The 23,528-nt window shown below is 43.6% G+C and overlaps 1 protein-coding gene across 4 annotated transcripts in view; it reads left to right on the plus strand.

The window, feature by feature from the left end:
- The window catches only part of ITGA9 (integrin subunit alpha 9), a 458,012-nt gene that overhangs the window by 313,513 nt on the left and 120,971 nt on the right, over window positions 1-23,528 (plus strand). For all 4 annotated transcript variants that reach the window (XM_053599997.1, XM_053599996.1, XM_053599998.1 and 1 more), the window contains one exon: window positions 3,668-3,818. In XM_053599997.1, coding sequence (XP_053455972.1) covers window positions 3,668-3,818 — 151 coding nt within the window. The remainder of the gene's footprint in view (window positions 1-3,667; window positions 3,819-23,528) is intronic.

Below are 23,528 nucleotides of genomic sequence, written 5' to 3' on the forward strand. Positions count from 1 at the left end.
CTGATCACAGGACCTATAAAACTGGACCAAGGAGTCAGGCCCTACCCTCCGGTCCTGTGCTTTTTTGTATTTTCTCTCTGCTTAATAATCCAAGAAACTATGGCCACACTCTGCAATGACAGGGCTACTTACCAATGCTATGTAATTCCTCCTCGAAAGAAAACTAGGTTAGCTCTCTCTCATAACTCAAGGCCTGAAGTTTATTCCTTTAATCTTACAAAAGCAAACAGGAGGACAGAAATAACCCATCAATTGTTTAAAATGAAAATGACCAACACTGATAAATAATTGCCACGATAGTTTGAGGTCAGAGTCTTAATATATTGGAGTCTGTTCAAGAATTTGCAACTTTTCTCAGAGTTAATTTTTCACATCTTGTTTGGATTCTCAGAGCTCTTGCTTCCAAAGCAAGGCCATCCGATTTCTCATCGCCTGTGTTATTCTTGTTGACGTGCCAGACATGCAGAAGAGTGAGGTCCTCTTTTCATGGATGGGTAATGATGATTCCGCCGCAGAAATCAGTTTTCAAAGTATTATAGCCTATTGAGATTTCGAATAGCTCTCTTGTCTTGCATGCTGCATCAGCTGTATTAATGTTTGTTAATCTCTTCTCGGGCATGCTTTATTAGCTATATTTGTTGCAAACAACAAAAACATATGTTGGTTTGTTTAAGCAGAAAAGGAATTTATGGCAAGAATATGGGCTAGTTTAGAGCATAGGCAAGAGGCAGAGGAGGCAAGCTCAGCTCAGGATGCCACCTCTGAGCTCTCAACTCCTCCTTCCCTGTAGCTCCCTCAGATGTCCCCAGTGTCATGGTGCAACCCTCAAAACTCATAATCTGGGTGGGAACATCTGTCACCATATTAAGGCCACTTGACCACCCTTAGATCACTTGACTGTGCTTAGTTAGGCACCCAATCCCTAGCACCCGAGAAGAGAGGAAAGGGAGGCGGGTCTCCCCCTTCCTGCTTATGTACCCCCTCACCTATTTAGAGATTTCCCCCTAGACAGAAAATGTCAGGATGCTCAGTGGCCAAAAATACCAACTGTTCATTACACAAACCCTCATATGGCTTACTCCTCTTCCATGAACTGGTTGGCTAATTAATTAAGCACTGGCCACAGATGTGGATTTACTTTGTCCAAAGCTCACATCATATAATAATTGTCACCAATCTCATGTGCATCTTCATCATTCTCATCCTCAGCCTCATCACCATACTCATCCTTAACCCATCTGCTCACCCACTCTCCTGGGCTATCATTTCCCTCTATCTCCTCACCCCGTATACACTCAGCCCTCTTCCCCCCTCCAGTCTTTGCTGTGTTCTTATTTCACTGCAAAATGGAAATAACCACAGAGGAATTTCTAAATAGTTCTCTGTACTCCCTATTTCCGTTTATTCTCCTCCTATATCTCTTGAAACCACTCCAATCAGGCTTTTACCCCTATCATTCCACTTTAAAAATTCTTATCAAGGTCATCAGTAACTTCTGCATGACTGATTCCAATGCCAGCTCTAATTCCTCATGTTGTTTTGACCTATCTGCCCTGTTGGACAAAATTGATCTTGCCTTCCTTGAAATGTGTCTTCTGTGACCATTGAGTACCATCCCTTTTAGTTTTCCTCGTACCTCCCCAGCCACTCCTCTTTATTTTCCTTTTTGGCTGCTCCTCATTTTCAACTCCTAAAAGTGAGACCTCTTCTCTCTCTACACTCATTCTCTACTGATCAAGTCTAGTCCATCCCAAATATATATCTCTAGCCCAGACCCCTCCTTCAACTCAAGACTTATTAATCCAGCTGCCTCAATATCTGTCTGTCTGTCTGTCTATCTATCTATCTGTCTGTCTATCTATCTATCTATCTATCTACTTGAGACAGAGTCTCACTTTGTTACCCTTGGTAGAATGCCTTGGCATCATAAGTCACAGAAACCTCAAACTCTTGGACTCAGGAGATCCTCTTGCCTCAGCCTCCTGAGTAGCTGGGACTACAGGTACCTACTACAATGCCCAGCTATTTTTAGACACTCTTGCTCAGGCTGATCTAGAGCTCCTGAGCTCAAATGATCCACCTGCCTTGGCCTCCCAGAGTACTAGGATTACAGGAGTGAGCCTCCATGCCAGCCATTCAATATCCCTTTAAAATCCAATAGGCATTTGGATTTTCTCTGTTGAACCTTCCCTACTCAGCATTTTCCATCTCAATAAGTGACAACTCTTCTGTTCCAGTTGTTGAATCCAAAAATCCCAGGGCCATCTTTGACTCTGCTCTGAGAAAAATCTCTTGGCATTACCTCTGAAGCATATCCGGAAGATGACATCCATACACCTGGATGACTCTGCTCTCACTCTGGTCTGAGCTTTCATCTTCTTACACCTGGATTATTGCAAGATTTTCATAACCAGGCTTCCTGCTTTTCCCCTGGGCATTTCTCAGACTGTTCACTTCACAGCCAGTTGAGCCTCCTTTAAACATGGCTGTCAAGTCAGGCTACTCCACTGTTCACAACCCTGCAGGTGCTTGCATCTCACCCAGAGTCAAAGCAAGGTCCTCATGATAGCCTGCAAAGCCCTGTGGGATCTGCCTGCCTCCACTCCCTTTGCCTCTGTGACTTCATTTCCTTTCATTCTCCTCCTTGCTAACTCCCCTCCAGTCCTGCTGGAGCATGCCAGCTATGTGCCTACTTCAGGGACTCTTCCTTCACACTTCCTTCACTTCTCCAGATATCTGCAATTTTTGCTTCCTTTTTTTTTTTTCAGGTTTCTACAAAGAGGTCACCCTGCTTTCCTAATCTTATTTAAAATTGCAGCTTACTTCCACTCTAGATATGGTACTTTTTCTATCTTCTTTGTCCTGTGTAGTTTTCTCCATAGCTCTTATCACCTTCTGCTGCTAAATATTTGTTTATTTACTTACTTACTTTTGAGGGATGGTCTTGCTCTGTTTCTCAGGCTTGAGTGCACTGGCATCATCATAGCTCACTACAGCTTCCAGCTCTAGAGGTCCTAGCAATTCTACTGCCTCAGCCTGTAGAGTAACTAAGACTACCAGTATATGCCACCACACCTGGCTAATTTTTTTGTTTTGTTTTGTTTTTATTTGTTGAGAAGGGGTCTAGCTATTGCCCAGACTTATCTCAAATTCCTGGCCTCAAGCAATCCTCCCACCTCAGCCTCCCAAACTGCTAGGATTTACAGGCATAAGCCACCATGCCTGGCTACAGCCTGCTTCTTTATAACTGTGTTTTTTGTCTTCCCGAAGCTGCCAGGACTCAGTGCTATTTGCTGTTCCTTCTCTAGCTTGCAGTGACTGGCATGCAGTAGGTGTTCATTAATAACTGAATGAATAAATTAATGTCTGAATTATTTCCAAGCATAGTCTTGCAAATGCCAAATAGTCTTTCAAGTTTGATGTAAAAGATTTCATATAAGCCACTTAACAGTCTATTAGTTAGGCAAGGCAGAATCTGTGTTCTAGGGGAGGAAACAGGCCCACGGGAACTAAGTGATCACTCAGGGACACATGGCTGGTTAATGGGGCTCTTGGGACTTGTAGTTCAGATCTCAGTTTCTGCCACCAACCCTCAGTTACCCCTGATGCCTCTAGTTATATTAGCATAGGCTTCGGGACATTAATTGTTGCTTATTTTTCATTGCAGTATTGATGAGAAAACCCCATATTTAGCTTTGGGGGCTGTGAAGAATATCTCCCTAAACATCTCCATCTCCAACCTTGGAGATGATGCCTATGATGCCAACGTGTCCTTCAATGTTTCCCGGGAGCTCTTCTTCATCAACATGTGGCAGAAGGTAAGGGGGGCATCCCTTATAGAGAGCTGCTGTTCTGTCTGGTATGCTTCCCACTTTCATCAGAGCTTGTAATAATACAAGGATTCTGTCCCTTTGGATGGAGTGTCATTTAGAATTATTTCCTTTGTGGGAGTAGGAAGTATGTTTGGTACAGCCAACAAAGAAGCCATGAACAGCCACAGAGTATTGGAGGAATGTCTATATCATACACTGTCTCCTGCCCCAGCTCTCTCACAGCACCCTCTCCCCATGGTTTTAAGCCTGTCCCTTTCTCTGAGATAGTTCAGTCACTGCCTGTAGCACAGATATGTTCTAGAGAATTTTAGGTTTATGTTGGTAGTTGTTTTGATAAACAAGATAAGAAATAAAGACAGATCACTGCTTATCATGCTTGTTATCTCTGATGACACACTTGATATTTTCTATTAGAGGTTCAGCCAATACTTTGGGCATATTTATTTATCCCTGACATTTTGGAGTGAATTGAGGTAACCATTCCATGAACTGAGTGAGTATTTTAGAGTGACTTAATTTATTTGAATGAATTGAAATTAATTCAAAGAAAAAGGGCGGTATTCTCTGCTGTCCCATAATCTCCCTCCATTCACTACCTTTGGGAAGGAGAGATAGACCCCTCAGCAGGCTGCAAGGAAGGGGATGGACCAAGGAGACACCAGTGTATCCTGTGGTTCCTTCATCTGCGGATGGGTGTTCACAGCATTTACAGCAGTATCTCAGTCTCAGAAACTTCACTCTGCCCACCTGTGAGCACTGGGCACAATTTGAGTCAGTGAATAGCCTCTGTTCAGGCTGAACAGTTGATAGGATTATGCCAGATCTCCCAGGGGCAACTAAAATGTACAAAGAAACCCAGAATAATGGTGCTTCAATAACGTTTGAGATGTTATCTCAGGGTCTCTGCTGCCTGATAGATTTCTGAAGCTCAGGGGATGGAGGAAGCCATGAAAGCAATCAAACACTGCAGGAAGGGCGTACTTTCCATTTACATTCTAGATTCTAAGAATTCTCTCTGAATTAAGACCAGCCCTGAGAGAACCAAGAATCTACAGGGTTCTTATATCTCTGGCCACCCATAGAATCTCTCTTACAGAATTTCATGGCGGGAGGCCATCTCCTTGTGTTGAGTGGGAAGGTGAGTTGGGGGAGAAGGGTTTACTCAGGTACCAGATCAATGGAACTTGTCTCCATGGTGAGTGAAAGGATGCAGCTGGTGAGGTTACAGAGATTTCACTCACTCAGGCCCCATGGGAGAAGTTTCTAAGTCTCCAGCCTCAGACTTAGAAATAGTCATGCTTTCCCCCAGAATTTTGGCTTGTTCTTTCCTTGTGATTGATGAGGTGAGGTTTTATTCTCTTTATCGGCTGCTGGAAATCTCAGAGCTGGCCCCACTGTCAGTGTATAGACCTTGGCAGTATCATTTGATAAAGTGGCCTCTCATGTCTTGCTTTGCTTCCCTTCACCATGTTTTCCTTTTTAGCTTGGAGATTCTATAATATTCTACCATGTGCATATATTATGGATTACCTACAAATTCCTCTTATTATTTGGATTAGTCCCAGTTTTTCATTCTCTTTTAGATAATATTGTGATGACTATCTTTTACAGAGATTGGTCATATCCTTAGATCTACAACTATTCAGAGGAAGGGAGGTAGCATTTTTGACCATCTACTACATACCAGGGAATTTGCACACATGTCCCCATCCCTTCCTTGCTGTGTGAGGCCCAGTGAGTGTGATTTTCTGGAGGACAGCTCTTAGCAGAAGAGCATAAGGGAGCAGGGCAGGTCAGGGGTGGTCTAAGAGGGGTCAGAGTCGGCCTTGCTCTGATTTAGGGGGTGGGAAGAAGTGGAGGTGCCTTAGAGCTGTATTCTTAGAGCTGTATATTCCAACATTTTTTATCTCAGGGCACACACTTGAACCTATAGTTAAACTTCCATAGCACACTTAAATTATGTTGATCACAAAAAAGAGTTAAAAAAAAAAAGAATATACTTAACTGTGCTTTGAACTTCTTCCAAAAATAATTTAATTAATGATCTTTAAAATTTTTCAAGGTACACCTAAGATCCTCTTATGGCATACCAGTGTGCCACAACACACCAGTCGAAAATCACTGTCCTAGAGCATAGGTCACTCAGCAGAATTTTTCCTTCTTAAAGCTCAGGGAGATAGCATCATTTTCCACCCCTGTATCATCATTGGCCCCTGGGGGAAAAGAAGATGGTGAGGATCCTCCAAGATGCTCTAGACAAGGAGTTTCTAAACAAAGACAGTGGGTCCAAGAAGGCCACAGGTATACGTGGTTAGCCTTTGGGAAAATGGAAGCACACCCCTCTGAACTTTTTGCTGTTGAATACCAGAAATCTTTAAAATCTTTGGTACAGGAAAGCCTAAGTCAATGTGGCAAAAAGTGGCAAGGTATCAGCGTTTGTGTCGGAAAGGTATTGTGTAGCTGCTCTGGAGGCAGGGCCAGCTAGAAAAGCAGATGGACAAGATGACTCTCAGTGTGGCAGGAAAAGAAATAGAAAAGCAACAAAGACTCCCCTCTGGTGACTAGGAGCACACTGCAAGGCTGATGAACTGGGGGTGTAGATGGCATTGCCTAGCCCAGGGCAGGATTCTGACAGCACCTAAGTGAAGGGGAACCAAGGGAGCCCACCCAACCTATTTAACAGGCCTAACATAATCAGCATGGGCCCCAGATACCAGGCAAAAATATTAAAAACATTTTTATGTCTACACATAGCTTCATGAAATTTTTAAGAATATGAAAATGGTACTATAATCCCTTAATAGAAAGCAAATCTGTTTTCTGCAGTTTTTTCTGTAACATTAGCAAAAATTAGATCAGCATATTTCATTGTAAATTTAAAATTCTACACATATACCCAGCTAACTTGCCCTTGATTGAGAAGTCACAATAAAGATATTCTTGGATATATGAGAATTAATAGTCTGTTAACTCCTCTAGATTGGATTACTCCTAAAACAGACCCCAATCCTGTGATGTAGGTGCAGGTAGTTTATCTGGGGGATGATCTCAGGAGGTACCTTGTGGGAGTGATGACACAGTCTTGGCACAAAAGGGAAGAAAGAGAAAGCTGTGTACTGATGAGAGGTCACTTTGGGCAGTTTAGGCTTACTCTTCTGCAGATCCTCTGAGAAACTGGGTGAAACACACCTCAGGATCACCCCCTGAGGAGTGAGGGAGCTGCTGGAGAATTCATCTACCTACTCCCCTCATTCATTGTGGAGAACTGGTCTAAGGGCATTAACTCCCTGGCTTCCAGCCTTCTCTAACTATGGCCAGAAAGATGCAGGAAGCCTTTGGCCTGGAGCGGAAGCTTCAGGTGACTTATCCTCTGGTTGGTTCCAAGGAATGTATACAAAGTGCTACAATAACCACGAAAATTTCCTTTACTTACAGATAAGCCACTTAAGAACATAAAAGTTGTTGAATTATAAAAAGTATGTTAAAGCCAAATAAACATAGAATGAAGCAAAACAATCTTTATAAACATTTAAAATAGAAAGTCAATGTAAAAATAATTATTGCCACAGTAAATGCATAATTTAAAAGGTTAATAGAAATCCTATTAAAAGCTTGAGGAAAAAAACTTGACCTTGTCACTCCTCTTGCTTTCTATTCTCAGGATGGAGTTCATACTCCTCAGATGTTCATGAGAGGCCCTTCCTGCCTCCATTCCTCCCCAGGCTTATTGCTCACCAAGACTCCACATCCATGCTTGAGTTTGTGCTCATTTATTACTGAAGCAGTTTTTACACAGGAATCTCCTCTACCTTCGTTTTTGTTTAATGAACTGTTTGGTTCTTAAATGTTAGCTAAGCTGTCATCCTTGCAGGCTCCTCACCTGTTGCATGGGACCTGTTCCGTAAGGAGTAGATGGATCAGCAGGCGGGCGGATGGATGGATGGATGGATGGATAGATGGATGGATATCCCTCTTGTCCAAAGTCACAGAGAAACTCAGGGCCCAGGCTTCTAAGGTCTTCACTTCAGTCTCCTCTCTTATCACATAGTCAATTAGTTATATACATGTATATTAGCTTCTAAGACTAATCTCAGATACTCACTGCAAAGAAATTTTCCACCTTTTTCTAATATAAAGCTGCTTTCATAGATTTATTCTGCATTACCTTTTTTCCTTTGAGGAAAGGCTGCTTATAAAATGTGGGGTACACATATATGACTTTCCTTACCTAAATAAAGCTAACTTGGAAACATAATATAAAGGGGGACTGAATTTGTGGGTGGCTGCCCTGCTAGCTGACTGGCACATGTTGTCTGACCAGAGTTCAGGTTGTAACAACCAGCAGCTAGGTTTCCACAGGGGGACTGGCCCAGTGCACCATATTCCAGAAGGAACCAGAAAGCCCATTGGCAAAGCCTCACAGCAGGTGTGACTGTTCCTGGGTCTCCTATGGGAGCAGTGAGAAGGAGCTCCCAGAGCAGGGGAGAGGTATATGATTCAAAGAGAGAATAAGGAAGAATAACGGCATTCACCCTGTACCTCAATCCACAGAATATAACTTGAGTGGGGCCCATGGAACTGTACAGCTACGTGGCCCTGGAGTCAGGATAAAGCCTGGTTTTAATTTCTCGCTGTGGTGCTAACTGGGACAAAGGGCTTTGGTTCTTCTTGCCTTTGTCAAACAGCAATGGATTTATTTGGACAACAATTATTGAGTACCTACTAAATACAATTAGTGAGTACCTGCTGAATGCCAGGGACAGTGGTGCAAGCCCCTAAGAAACACAAAGATGAGTGAGGGCTAGTCTCTGCTCTCAGGGAACTCGTGGCCTAATAGGGCCAAAGGCATGTCAACAGGCGAAGTACAAGGTGGCAACTGCTCTGCAGAGGTGCTGAAAAATTGCTTTGAAGCACAGATATGACAAGATGAAGCAAGTCATTATTGTAATAGCTAGTCCCATGTTGGACAGACTGCTGGGATAAATGCTTAGGGTAGACCGATGAGCCTCTGCAGGAGCTGCTGTCAGCTGCTGCCAGCACTACAGAGCTGGGTGTGGCTGGTGAAGGACGGTGCTGGGCTGGAGCAGAGGTGAGAGGGCAGAGGAGCGTGTAGGAGAACAGGCAAGAGAGAGGATCCAGAAGGATGGAAAGAGGCTGCCCTTATGGACCAAAGGGTTAGTAACATCCCCAGTGGCCAGGTGACATCAGGAGATATTAGCAACGTGGGTGCCTACAAGCTTGTCAGTTAGGACTTCTGATCTTACGAAGACCTTACATGACCATGGTGGTGGGACATGGGGAGAGAAAAACTCAAGGGGCTGGGTTCATGTGTACATCTTCATGGTACTGGCTGTTATGGTGTGAATGGGAGCGGACATGAGCATGAAAGTGAAAGCTTCAAGCCAGGGACCAGAGGGTTCCCAGCTGACTTTTGGGTACAAAGTGGACACAGCAGTTTCCTGCAGAGTGATAGAGGAGGCTGTGCTGGGAGAGAAGGGAGAACATGCGCAGACACGCTGACCCTAACTCTTCTACACAGTGTGAGATGTTGTCTTGGTTAGAGTCTCCCAGACACTGACCTTGAAGCAAGGAATTGAAGGGAGTTAGTTTATTTGAGAGATTCAGGAAACAATGGCAGGCAAGTGAAGTGATATAGACAGATGGAGGCAGTGAATGAAAAGTGATGGGGCTTAATCCTACAGGGCTGCTCTGGGCAATAGTGTGAAACAAATCCTTAGGAGTGAAGGAGCTGGGGATTTATACAACACCCACCCCCAGGAGTCAAAGAACAAGGCCTCCTGGGAATGTTCTTTCCCCAGAACTTCTGCCCAGCCAAGGGCATGGCTAGAGCAGCCTACAGGGTTCTGGAAAGTGTGCCCTCGGGCAGTCTCATGGGCAGGCTTGCCAACCCACAGGGCTGGAAGTATCTCCAACTTCAGCATCTCACCTTCCAAGCACCCAGAAGTTGTCAGCTGGCCTGATACAACTTGCTGGGGTTCTCGTATAAGAAGAACCAGTGGCACACACCTCACAGGCTACATGGGTAGGGCACGGCAGGTGTTGTAAGAGGGTGAAGAGGGCTGGGTGTGGGATAGGAGGAAGCAATGGAGACTGTGGGGAGGTGGAAGGTTCCAGCTTCAATCACAGGACAGCCAGCTCACAGCCGCAATCAGTGGTTGCCAGGCAGGAGAGAGAGCCAGTTGCCAGACTCCCTATTTTTTGATACAAACCAGAAATCTCATGACTTTGGCAGCTAATTAAAATGTTTTCTGAACATGGTATGAGCCAAACAAAACGTGTCCACTGACCACATCAAGCCTGTAGGCCACGAGTCCGTGACCCCCAGCCTATGTGTTTTCCATACATGCTAGTCCCATTCTCTTGCCTATTTGCTGGGTAGATCTGCAATTCTGGTGAATTTGTTTGCAGCCTTCGAGCTTCATGGCCTTCCCTTGCCAGCAGATAAGCTAGTCAAAGAGGTTTGAGTTTGAGCTTTGCAAGTGTGTGTGTGTTTGGGAAAGGAGAAGAATGGGTTAGCTCAGATGTAGTGTCTGTGGAATTTTCAAAGCTAATAATGTTTTGAAAACTATTGGCTGGCTGGAATATTTGTTCTCTGCAGTGACTGCAAAAAGCAACCAACTGGAGTTTGGAGTTTAGAAATTGCTAGCAGTAAAGTAAAATAATTGGCAGCCAGTGTGGAATACAGCTACCAGCAAAAGCAGAGTTGAAATTCCAGCTCTGTTTCTTGCAGTCAGTGTGACTTTGGGCCACAGGTCTTCTCTCTGCCCCTCAGTACTGACATTAAATGAGGTCTAACCAAGCTACTTGCAGATACTGGGTACCTTCTATGGTAGCTCCTGACCCTCAACCACTCGTAAGTTTATACTTGATAGATCATTTGTTTACTCAGAAGGTAAACACCTACTTGAGATGAAGATTAAATGGTGAGGGGAAGAGGAAAATAAAGCAGGAATGTGGAAGATAGACTGTAAGCCAGGGGGATGTCAATACTGCCTTTTACACCAAAAATCACAAGCGATGATCTTAATAAAGGCTTAAGTGTCTGTGTTCTTACTATTAAAAAAAATCAGAGAGAGTAATAATCTAAACTTGTTTCTGTCTTTAATGAATCACCTTTTAAAAAATTACATGAAAATAATGTAAAGCTAATAAATATGTTAGTTAAATAGCTGTTTATATTGGTTTTTGTGATTCCTGTTTATTTTTAATGCTGCGTATTGATTTTTTTTTTTCATTTATTTACCATTTGCTTAAATACTGGGTTTTTTGGCTTAGGGATATCAACTTTTCAAAATCCAAGATATATAATTATGTAAATATGTGATGCATGCAGTAAATAATATATCAAAATTTTGAGAATGAGGAGAATAATGTACTCCAAAAACAGTAGTAGGGCTGAGTTCATAGTCTTATAGACTGGGCAGGGAGGTGGTGGGTTCTGAGGGCTGCAGGAGCATGACAGCTCCTGGTGGGGGTGCAGACTTCTGTACTGGGGGGCAGTGATGGGTCATTGTAGGTTTTGACTGAGGGTCTGGACTGAAGAAGCAGAGACAGAAGCCAGTGACATCTTGGATGAAGAGCCAAGAAACAGTATGAACAGTTCAGAGAAGTTAGAAGGTGAGATTCAGTATTGGGGAAGCAGTTAGGAAGTGGAGTGATCCTGAATTCAGCAGGGAGAACACGGAACTGCCACTTACAATGCATTTTATAGCACTCTGAGCACTTACAAGCTCACTGAAAACTCAGTTCCTCTCAGCTTCGGTCAAATAAGTTGTTGCATCATCTTCTGATCTCTAGAGAGATAGAGTTGGGCAGATGGGCCTTATGTGCTTTTATTTCCTCCTATGGCAGGGCCTGATGTGGGAGGAGCAGTGATGTTAGAAGGGAAACTCATTTTGCTGTTTCTGAGGGGTATGGTTTGAATTCCAAATTAAACTGGGCCTCCAAGTTGAGCTTTGGAGGCAGGGAAATGCCAAATCAGTTTTCCAGGCTTTCAATGGCTTATTTTTTATGATGAGAGGCATCAAGGGCTTGTAAGCCTGTTTTTCTTGTAAAGTGATTCTTCCAGTTATATCTACCTTTATCACAGAAGGGGAAGACTTCTGAAATGAAAGAGTCTGCCCCTTCTCACTTTCAAGGCAAATCACTCAAGATGTTGGCGCCAGGTGATAAAAGCAATCTACTTTGCATCTAGATAGAGCAGGAAGGACTTAAGGACTTTGGTGTTTGTATACCTTTATACTGGAGGGAGGGCGTGGCCAGTTCTCAGACAGAAGGTTGGGCACAAAAACTGCATTTGTGCATGTGAACAAAGCAGCATGCATTATAGGATGGGGAACTCAAGCACTGAGCCTCAGGACTGTTTGCAGGCAGCGCCTCATCCTCCAGGGTATACGGATTACAAACAACTTTCCTTCACTGGCAGGAACTGATTTTCATCGTATTCTTTCTCTGGTGTTTCTCATCAAGTTAATAGTAGCCCTGAGTAACATGTAACCCTTAGATGTTTATAGTCATCTTGGCCCCACCATTAAGATGATGAATGAATTCTCTGCTTTCCCTTCCCACCCTGGTAAGAGAGCCCTGAGGGTGGATAGCAATACTTTGAAAATAGTAAGTCTTTTCCGCCCCTTTCTCATCTTTAATCCAATACCCCCAGGCCCTCTCCGCCTTTACCCTGAACTTTCTGTAATGCCAGGTAGAAAAACCTCTCCTGGCTCTAAGCCCAGTTGAGGTGCTAACACAGCAGAAAGCTCCTTATCTCACATCTTGGTCATCTGTCAAAGGTAAACTCCAGAGACCCTTGGGAATTTGAGTTGTTTCTTCAGGCCCTGCCCTTCCTCCTTGAGATGATTAGAGGAGGTGATAGGAGCAGGAACCCTGAAATGGGCTTTGTAATTCCTCTCCTGGATTACCTGTGGTCCTTGTGTTTTCTGGCCCCAGTGATCAGGGAGAGCCCAGCCCAGAGTGAAACCGTGCCTGAGAGACAGGCTGGGCTTCGGGCGGCAGCCAGCAGTGAGGAAGTGGTGGAGAAATCCAGCTGTCCATTTCGAATCACAACATGGCCTCAGTGTTCCACGCTGGGGCTCAGTTTTCACATATATGAAAAGCTTCATTTGTGTATTCACGGCATTTGGAAGCAAGGCTACGTTTTGCTTTAGAAATGTCAACAGAGCTATAGCTACGACAAGGATCAATTAAGAAGGATGTTTCCCCCGAGCTGCAGGACTTGGACAAATCTGTGAGGGGGAGTTTAGAAAACATGTGTTAGACCTCTGCGTTTTTTTTCTAACTAACTGCAAAACAGCAATTTAATAATTTCCTCCTTTAAGGAAAAAGGGGAGAGTCTTGGATTTTAAATCTTTTGCATAAAGCAGCACAGCACCTCTTAAAAAGGAAGCTATGAAAGTAGACAACTAAGCCAAGGCACATAAAGGAAAACTAAGAAAATCAAGCAGAATTTGGGTATCTTGGTCTGGGTTTTCCTGAGCAGATCCTGAGATGAGTTTTCACAGAGGAGTGGTTTATGAAGAATGTGTTTCTGGGGGTGGTGCATGTAGGGAGTGGGGCAGCACAGGACGGGGCGGGATGCAATCTCAGGCACACTCCCTTGGAGCAGATGTTGGTCTCAGGCTTATCCTGCAAGGAGCTCTGAAATATAAGTTACACCCAGGCCCTGTCCTATCTCTAGGTCAGAACTTAGGGCCTTTGTTCTATAAACACCAGACATGGTTTAAGGGTCACTTGTGGAAGAATAAAAGTCCTAAGCACTTTCCACCCTCTGAGGGTGAGGCGTGCAGGAATAGCCTGAGGGCAGGGCCTCCAAAGAAAACCCAGTACTGGCTTTTGGAACCAGCTGCAACCTGAAGCCAGAAGGTAGTCATATAAGGGAAGCCAGAGGAGCTCTGGGTAGAGCCCTGAAAGACAGTAGAACTTCTGTAAGTTGACCACCCAAGGGAGTGTAACAAACTGGCCAACATAGGAAGTGGTCAACATAAGGAGCTCAGCCTGTTGTACTGATATACAAGTAATGCATGTCCAGTCTATGAGAATTAGGTCAACTTAAGGAGGTGGTCAATGTAGGGAGGTGGTCAACTGTGGAGTTTCTACTGTAGTTGCTATAGTAGGTTTACTATTAGCTGGCTCCCTTCCTATTCTGAAGGGTATATTACAAGCATATTGATAAGGGTCTTGAGCTCTTGAGGTGTTTGTGTGATGCTCTCAGTGTCAGCTGCACACAGGATATTCCTGCCAGCATGTGATTTAGGAAACTAGCGTATGTAGCTGCCCATGGAATTAAACAGGGAATGTGAATGTAGTTACAATCCTTTACAATCCAGTTACAATCTCTTACAATCCAATTTTCCTGAGCTGTTATTTCATCTTTTTGAGGCCACAGATAGTCCGAGGGTTCCATGGTCCCCATGCTCTGTGGTGGGCACCAGCATTGTTCTTACTCAGGCCTGTGAATAAGTAGTGAGCCTGTTTTGCTCTCCCGAGCAAGTCAGCTTTTAAAATCAGTTAGGAATATGTTTGGCTGCATGTAACAGGAAAAAAACAACTTTCAGCTGGCCCTAATGAAATTTTGATTTTTCTTTTGTAATAATAATTCAGGAAGTGGGTAGGTCAGGGCTGGTAAGCAACGGTGTGGTACTAGCAGGTCCAATTCTTTCTGTCTTCCTGCTCAGCCCGACTGTGGGGTTTTCATCTTCCTACATGTTGCTGCTTGGTTTCCACTTCCAACATGACAGCTGCATTCCAGGTAGGAAGATGGGGAAGGACAAAGGGCAGAAGGTCTGCCATTTTTAAAGAACTTTCTTAAAGCTCCACTTGGCATTATCCACATACATCTTATGATCTAGAACCATGTCACCTGGCCACAAGAGAATCCGGCAGATGCAGGGTTCTGTTGATGGGGAGAAAGGAAAGAGTGGACGTCGGGAAGCACCAGCAGAGTCAGCCACGCAGGGACTGGGGGTAGTTGGCAAGTCTGTATCTCTGAGATATGCAGCAGAGAGGAAATCAGAAGAAATCGTGGGAAGACGGGCAAATGACTAGCACAATTGCTGCCTTTTCTTCTTGCCAGAGTGCTTTCAGGATCTGCATTTAGGATTTCTTTTTTAATTTTCAGATTAATATGAGGGTATAATCAATTAGGTTACAGTGTTTGCATTTGTTAGGTAAGGTCCCTGTTGTAGTTGTGTCCCACACCCAGGAGGTGCGCCATATACCCTTACATTGTGCCTGTTGGTGAGAGCACACCCATCCCGCTCCCTCCTCATCTGTCCCCCAACTTGAATTGAGTTTTTCTCTTGTGTGGGCATGTATTGGTTCATCTCCTTGCTTTGTATTAGTATTGCGTATATTGGATACTTGCTTTTCCATTCTTGTGATGCTTTTCTAAGAAGAATGTGTTTCAACTCCATCCAGGTTAATACAAAAGATGCAAAGACTCCATCTTTTTATAGCTAAATAGTATTCCATGGTATACATATTCCACAGTCTGTTAATCCATTCCTGGGTTGATGGGCATTTAGGTTGTTTCCACGTCTTGGCAATTGTAAATTGAGCTGTGATAAACAATCCAGTGCAAATGTCCTTATGATAAGATGTTGTTGTGGTTGTTGTTTTGGGGGGTAGATGCCTAGTAATGGGATTGTGGGATCAAATGGATGGTCCAAAAAGTTCTTTGAGGATTCTCCATATTTCTTTCCAAAGAGGCTATATTAATTTGCAGTCCCACCAACGGTGTATAAGTGTTCCCTTCTCTTCACATTCGTGCCAGCACCTGCAGCTTTGGGACTTTGTGATGTGGGCCATTCTCACTGGGGTCAGGTGATGCATTTAGGATTTTTTTTTAAATTGAAACAGAGTCTCACTTTGTCACCCTTGGTAGAGTGCGGCAGCATCATAGCTCACAGCAACCTCAAGCTGTGAGCTCAAGTGATTCTCTTGGTTCAGCCTCCCTAGTAGCTGAGACTACAGGCACCTGCCGCAACACCTGGCTATTTTGTTTGTTTGTTTGTTTGTTTGTTTAGCAGGCCTGGGCTGCGTTTGAACCCATCAGCCCTGGAGAATGTGGCTGGTGCCCTAACTACTGAGTATGGGCATCCCCTAGGATTTTTTAAAAATTCATCTTCACGAATACCTATTGGAGAGGTCTGGTTTGACCTCAGTCAGGTGTAGCAGAGCACCTAGTGTGAACTAGCAGGTTATGTGGCCCAGATGTGTGTTATCAAGCACTGCCCAGTCAGTCCTCCCTTCAGTAGCTGTCAGATCCTGATAAATTATAAGATGATCTTTATCTGTATGCTATATCTATCTACACTGACAGGTTTTTATTTTCACAAGATGAAGCTATCCCAATGACAATTTCAAAGTATTTAGATTTTTGGTCTCCAAGAGAGGTATCATTGCTGCTTACCAAAGCCAATGCCTACAAGAAAGGAGAGATCCAGTACCCTATCCATGTCCTTCTGACTATTTGGTGTCATTCCAAGCCCCCTTTTCCCTCTGTTTATCAGCCTCTGTGCTGACTCTAGTTTGGCATTTTCATAAAATGTAGAGCTCAGGCCCAAACTTCAATCCTATGATCCCAGCATAGATTTTTTTTTTTTTATTGCCCCAAGTCTGAATACAATAGTTCTGTTCATGTGGCAGCCATAGCACAGTTATATATATATTTGTGATACATTTCCTCATATTTATTTTTGGTGGGGTGTCTTTTTATGTAATTTGGAAGTATAATCCTTTATGACCTTGCTACTTAAAATATGGCCCATGAACCTGCAGCACTGGCATCTTCTGGGAGTTTGTTAGAAAAGCACAATATCAAGCCCCACCACCAGACCTGCTGAATCAAGATATACCTTTTACTGAGATCCTTGGGTATTTGTATGAAAATGAGAAATTTGAAATTGAGGAAAAATCTCCAGAGCTCCAAGGGAAAGTTTCAGAACCAACTTGGAGTGGACAAGAGAGGTCCCTGCCTAGAGATGAGAAAGTCACACAGAAGGTGCCATGGCCTAAGATGAGATAAAGAGAATGTGTTTGTGCACAGCTGAAGAAAAGGAGAAAAGATTCCCTGGCCCAGAGAGTGGCCAGAGAAGGCTGCACTTAAGACTGGCTACGCTACTAACAGGTGAGGTATAGGACAACTGTGATCGCTGCCTGGCTGTATCTATTGGTCATTTCTTAGTCATCTTCCTTCTGGACCCATCAGCTATTAGCACAGTTAACAACTTTCTCCCTCCCTTCCCCCCTCCTCTTTCCTCCCCTCCTTCCGTCCCTCCCTCCCTCTCTCTCTTCCTTCTTTTCTTCCTTCCATCCATCCTTACTTCATTTTGTTTGGTCTTTAATATTAATAGCATTTTTAAAAATTGAGATAGAATTTGCATACAATAAAATGTATATACATATTAAGTGTACATTTTAAGTACACCTGTAAGTTAGGATTAATAGTTTTTACATATGTCTATACCCATGTGGCCACCACCCACGTCAAGAAACAGAACATTTCCAGCAGTATAGAAGGTTCCCTCTGCCTTCTCTCAGGCAGTTCTTAATCCCCCAGGGAGGACATTCCAGCTTTTATCAACATAGATTAGTTTTCCTGTTTTTAGATTTTATATAACATAGATTTTCACAATATGTACTCTTTGTTGTCTAGCTTTCCTCACTCAACATACTAGTTTTTAGATTAATCCATATTGTATATATAAATATCAGAGTGTTTCTTAATTGCTGTATGGAATTCCATTGTACAAGTATGCCGCAATGTGTTTATCCATTGTCCTGACAGTGGGCATCAGAGTTGCTTCTGATTTTCTCTGTTATGAGTAAATATACTAAGAATATTCTTGTGCTAGTCTTTGTGCACATAATTTTTCATGTTTCTTGAGTAAATACCAAATGTAGTTGCTAGGGCAAAGAGTCAGTGCGCGTATGTTTAACTTTATTAGAAGCTGCCAATTAGTTTTCCAAAGTAGTTCTGTCATCTTACACCCTCACCAGCAAAGTTTGAGAGTTCTAGCTGCTCTGTGTCCTCGCCTATTCTTGGTTTTGTCAGGCTTCTCTGTTTTAACTCTTCTGCTGAGGATGTAGTTGTATTTCTTTGTGGTTTAGATTTGCATCTCCCAAATACCTAATGTGCTTGTCAGCTATTTGGACACTTATTTTATAAAATCCCCTTCCAAGTCTTTTGTACTCACTTCTGGAGATACTCTCTTCTGCACTCTGGAATACCCTTCAGCCCAATTCTGTTTTTCCTACCTCCCTGGCCATTCCCTCTCTGTTTTCTTGGTTGAATCTTTCTTCTCTTTCCAACTTTTAATACTGGCAAGCCCCAGGCTGCAATTCTCCTCTTATGTCTGTGTTCCATGGGTGGGCTCACCGTGTCTCATGCTTTGTATCATACATATGCTGGCAAATCCCAAATTTCCCTCTCCAGCCCATTGCTCTCCTTTGAACTCCAGCCTTGGGTACCAGATTGCCTGTTCAGCATCTCCACTATGTCCTGTTGGACATCCTTACTTAAGGTATCGAACATGGGTCCTAATTCTCCCTAATCCTGTTCCATTTATAGGAAATGGATCCATCCTTCTTGGATCCTTTCTTTCTCTCACACCCCACATCTATTTCTCAAACAGCATATTGTCTGAACACCCACAGAGTTTTCCATAATCCATCCTCTTCTCACAGTCATCATTCTTGCTTTCCTGGTCCAAGTCACCATCTTCTTTCATCTCATTATTGATCTGTAGTTGCTGCCTTCATAATTGGTTTCCCTGCTTTCACCCTCACCTCTTATGCTACTTCCCTCAAAACCCTCCAGAGGCTTCTCATCTCGTTGGAAAGCTTGGTTCTTTACAGCACATGTAACATTCTACCAGATCTGACCCCATTGCCGGCTCTCTGAAAACTTCTCCTGTCACTCTTCCCCTTGTCCTGTCCATGGTAGATATGATGGCCTCTTTTCTGTTCCTTGTAATACCCTAAGCTTGTCCCTCCTTCAGGGCATTTAAACTGGCTCTTCCCCCAAACATGCATATGGCCCACTCCTGGCTTCCTTCTTGTTGCTGCTCAAATGTTACCTGATTATAAATACCTCTATCATGTCCTCTTTATCCTGCTTTCCTCCATAGAAACTGTCACCATTTGGCATACTATTTGTTTGTTCCTGATCATCTTAGTCCTCCTAATGGAACAGAAGCTTCATATAATATGGAAGGACTTATTATTCACTGATTCTTACCTAGTAGCCCACAGCAGCACCTACAGCAGTAGGCTCTCAGTTCTCATATGAACAAATGAATGGATGGTGGGTGGATACAATAGAACCTCTGTGAGTTGACCACCCAAGGGACTGTAACAAACTGGTCAACATATGGAGGTGGTCAACATAAGGAACTAGGCCTACTGTACTGGTACGTATGTGTGGTACATGTCTACGCAAATTAGGTCAGCTTAAAGAGGTGGTCAATGAAGGGAGGTGGTCAACTATGGAGGTTCTACTGTATATGGATAGTTGACAGATATTTCTTTCTTTGTACTTTATGGTTACTTTCTCAGTTATCGTTAAGTTTTAAACTTAATGATAATAATTTTAATTAGTATAATAATTAATAATCAAAATAATAGTAATTTTGAAGGCCAATTGTTTGTTTTAAACAAAGCAGTGGTTTTAAGAAGTATGCTAATTCCTTTTCTCCCTGCAGAGATATGGAGAAATGCTTCCCCCACCTGGTGATAGCATCTTGCTATAGGATCAGGCCTGGAGAATAAATTAAGTCCTTTGGTGATGAAACTCATCACTGAGGGGCAGTCTATGTCTGTGCCATTCAGGGGTACAGGTTGTGGACCAAGCCGTGCCTGCAGATTTCCCTGTACCCTCCTCAGCTGAAGCCAGCATCTTTTTCCTGCCAGAGCAGTCGCTTGTTTCAGCATGTGACTCAGTTTTACAGGCCCTTAGAAGGGCTGGGATGAGAACTACAGCCCCAAGGGCTTGAAAATTGTCTATTCTGTGGGTTCTTTAAAAGAACCTCAAGTACCATCCATGTCTTGGTTAAGTTTCCTCAGAAGTAAACCCTGAGGTGAGGATTTAAGTGCAAGTACCCACAGTTTATTTGGGAGGTGAAGGTAAGGCAACATATGCAGCTCAAAAGGACAGGTTATCAAGCCAGGTAGCACTATCAGCACCTGGATTTACTCCTGCTGCAGAGCTCTGGGGCCACAGAACAAGCTTCCCAGAGTTCTGGGGGGGGGGACCGGGGGCGGGTCTTTATCACCCCCCAACACACACACTGCCTCCCAACAGTCATCGGTTGAGGGCCGTTCCTGGAGGCTTTAATATCTTGACACTTCTGATTTGCTCCTCACTGGGGCCAGAGCAGTTTTGTCACTAGAAACACCCTCTGGTAAACAAACTCAGGTGCTGGCAGCTGGAGAGAGAGGGGCAGAGATCTGGAGGGGGCTCCAGCAGGTGGGCTACAGCCTGTTATGGCCTCATAGGCCAGGCCTCTGACTCCTTGGTGAATAGGCCATATCTCTCTTCACTCACTTTTCTTTCCAGTCCTAAGACAGAGTGAAGAATACGGAGATGTAGGATATAAAGAGATTAGAATAAATGCAGGCCTCAAACCACATGGCCTTCCAGACACTTTGGCCTAATGTTGGGGGATACAGCAATGTCATCTGTGCTTTTAGAGAGCTCCCAGAGCCTAAGGAACAGATACTGTGGCCTCACGTGTACGTGGCCCACCCGAGGGCCCAGGGTGGATTTGGGGGGGAATAGTGAGCTATTTAGTGCTGGAGGGGGCTGTTTTTAGCAAAGGCCACCAACATTCATAAGTCAGTTAAAAGGGTGTAGGTGGTGATGGTGCAGGCCTACTTGTGAAACTGAGTGAGAGCAACGGTAAATATAGTTGCCTGTTCTTACCTCAATGACTCATTTTAAAAATGGGGAGACTGGAGCTCCAGAAGGATTGCTTGGCTCTAGAATGATGCAGCTGGGAAATAGCATAGCTGGGATTTGAGCGCAGCCTGTCCATGTTTTGTCCACTATGCAAATGTAATGGGCATTTGCAAAAGTGAGTGAAGAGAGACATGGCCTATTCACCAAGTGTACTTCTCCCAAATGTAGGTTTCCCTTTGCCCAGTGGAAAAGGGAAACAGTGACAGCCCCTGATGGGCTCCTGCAGGTTGGCATGATGGTTGGGGCTTTTGCTTTGAGAGGTCTCCAAGGTTCCACTTTTCCTCTGAGAGAGTTAAAGCACCTTGTAGAGCCCAGGGCCTTTTAATAGAGAGCTCTGTTCTATTTGCAGTGTCTTTACTCTATGGGCAAAGTGCAATTCTCTACACTTGAAGGGAGGAAGAAGAAGAAAACTGCTGCTGATGTTGGGCAGAAGAGGTGGGGTTGCACTTGAGAGTATAGAAGCAGCTGCAGGAGATCTCATGGTGCTGTCAGCTGCAAGAGAGGAGTGAATAACTCTTTTCCTGAGGTTGCCCTTCTCTTGAATGTCACAGTCAAGAAATATGTCATCTGGGGATGCCTCCTTGACCAAGCATTCTCATTATGGGAACTCAGCTGTTGTGAATGTAACTCAGTCCTCCTCTGAACAGAGGCATGAGAATGCCATGGACATCTACTGAGGATCTAGGTTGTATGGTGAGAGGCCCAGCGACCCAAAGAAGGATCCTCTGTTGGCCCTGCCCTTTGGGAGTGCATAGCAGAGGGGTCTTGCCTCCCTGAATATCCCAGGTGTTGGAGATAAGAGGAGGTCCCACTGCTTCCTTTACTCCCTCACTGGTCTCCTTGGGGACACATTTTTTGGTACATCTTTTACTCATGAATCATCTCAGGATCTGCCTCTGGATACCCAGACCTAAAACATGTGGGTCCCCTTTTTTAATGAATAGGCTTGGTTTATTACTGCAGAAACTTTCCAAATGACTGATCTGACCAATTAGATATGTTGACTATTTTTTGTGACCAGAGTCTTTTCCTTCACATGACTCTGTTTGGAATATCTTATCTTTGTAGTACAACTGAATATATGCCATATATAAGTCTACTTTGTTAGCGTTTTTTTTTTGTTTGTTTGTTTGTTTTGCAGTTTTTGGCCAGGACCGGGTTTGAACCCACCACCTCCGGTGTATGGGACTGGCACCCTACTCCTTTGAGCCACAGGTGCCACCCCTTTGTCAGGGTTTTTAAGAGATTGTTTATTCTAAACAAGGCCCAGTCGAATTCAGTTAAATGTAAAGTTTTTGATCAATTGGGTGCTAAAATTACAACATTTTTATCAACTATTAATACTTAAAATATTAACTTGTTAAATTGTTAATACTGCTTTTTCTGACCTCTTAAAAAGATCAATTATGATATATTTTAAAATCCCTCTCCTCTGCGATGCATCTTACAAGGGTACATATGAAACTTAGTAAATGTAGAATATAAATGTCTTAACACAATAACTAAGAAAATGCCAGGAAGGCTGTGTTAACCAGTGTGATAAAAATAAATAAATAAATAAATAAAAAATAAAAGCCCTTTCCTTTCCTTAGTCATTGTGTATCACTCTTCATATATGTTACTGGATTCAACTTATTAATATTTCATATATTTCTGTAGTCATAATAAGATTTGTAGGGTTTTTTTGTGTGATCTTTGTCAGGTTTTGATGCCAGACTTTTACCAGTATTTGCAAAAATAAGTACATTCTTTCTCTGTGTTCTGAAAACATATGACCAGCATAGTTGAGGCAGCCAACAACTGGAGCTAACTCTTACTGGGCACTTGTTTACATGCCAGACAGTATGCTCAGCACTTAACTTTTATTAACGTGGTTAATCCTCACAACAGCCCAGTGAGGTATGGCCTGATGAGGAAACCATGGCTTAGCAAGGTTAAGGAAGCGATGCAGCTGGTAATTGGCAGAGCTGGGAGCCAGGCGCAGACAGGCTGACTCCAGCCTGCTCTACGCCTTCTTCTTTGCATAAAGAGGCTTATTTACATGTCTTGGAGGGGGTGCTGTGTGCCCACGTGGCTTTGTGGATACTCCCCTCTGGAGTGCCAGGTGCTTCATGAATTAGATCTTTCTCATTACATCATCGTCAGTTTTTTGTGCGGGGGGAGGGGGGTTGGGAAAGGAAGTATTGATGAATTTTCTGAGACAGCTGCAATTTGTCTGAACAACACTTTCTCTTCAGTACCCGAGAATATTGGCACACAGACCCAGCTCCCAACCAGTCCCCTTCCCCTGAGCAAGCCTTCCTATCATGCCCACGTGGCTCCACTCTGGATCCTGGAAAGCTGGTAGCAGACTCACCCTTGGGTTTTCCTCTCTGGAATTAATTTGTCCCCAAGTGAACTCAAATAAGAGCACACATGATGGCTTTGCCCTTGAGTGGGGCTGGGAAGATAGAAATAGCACAGTCCATCCTGTTTTCTCACTTGCCTGTTCAACATTGGGTGGTTAGAGGCAGAGTACGACATGGAGTCATACCTCCTCTGTGGGTCAGATGCTCTGTCTTTAACTCAATTATTGTCATCTAACTCAGGTCCAATATCGTTGGGAATAGAACCAAATCTCCTACATAAATACAATGTGAGCAACTTGTTAGATGCTAGTGGCTTTGTGCTGTTGGCACAATGAGTCTGAATCTCTTGTAGGC

This window comes from Nycticebus coucang, chromosome 8, assembly GCF_027406575.1.
Source record: "Nycticebus coucang isolate mNycCou1 chromosome 8, mNycCou1.pri, whole genome shotgun sequence".
NCBI lineage: Eukaryota > Metazoa > Chordata > Mammalia > Primates > Lorisidae > Nycticebus > Nycticebus coucang.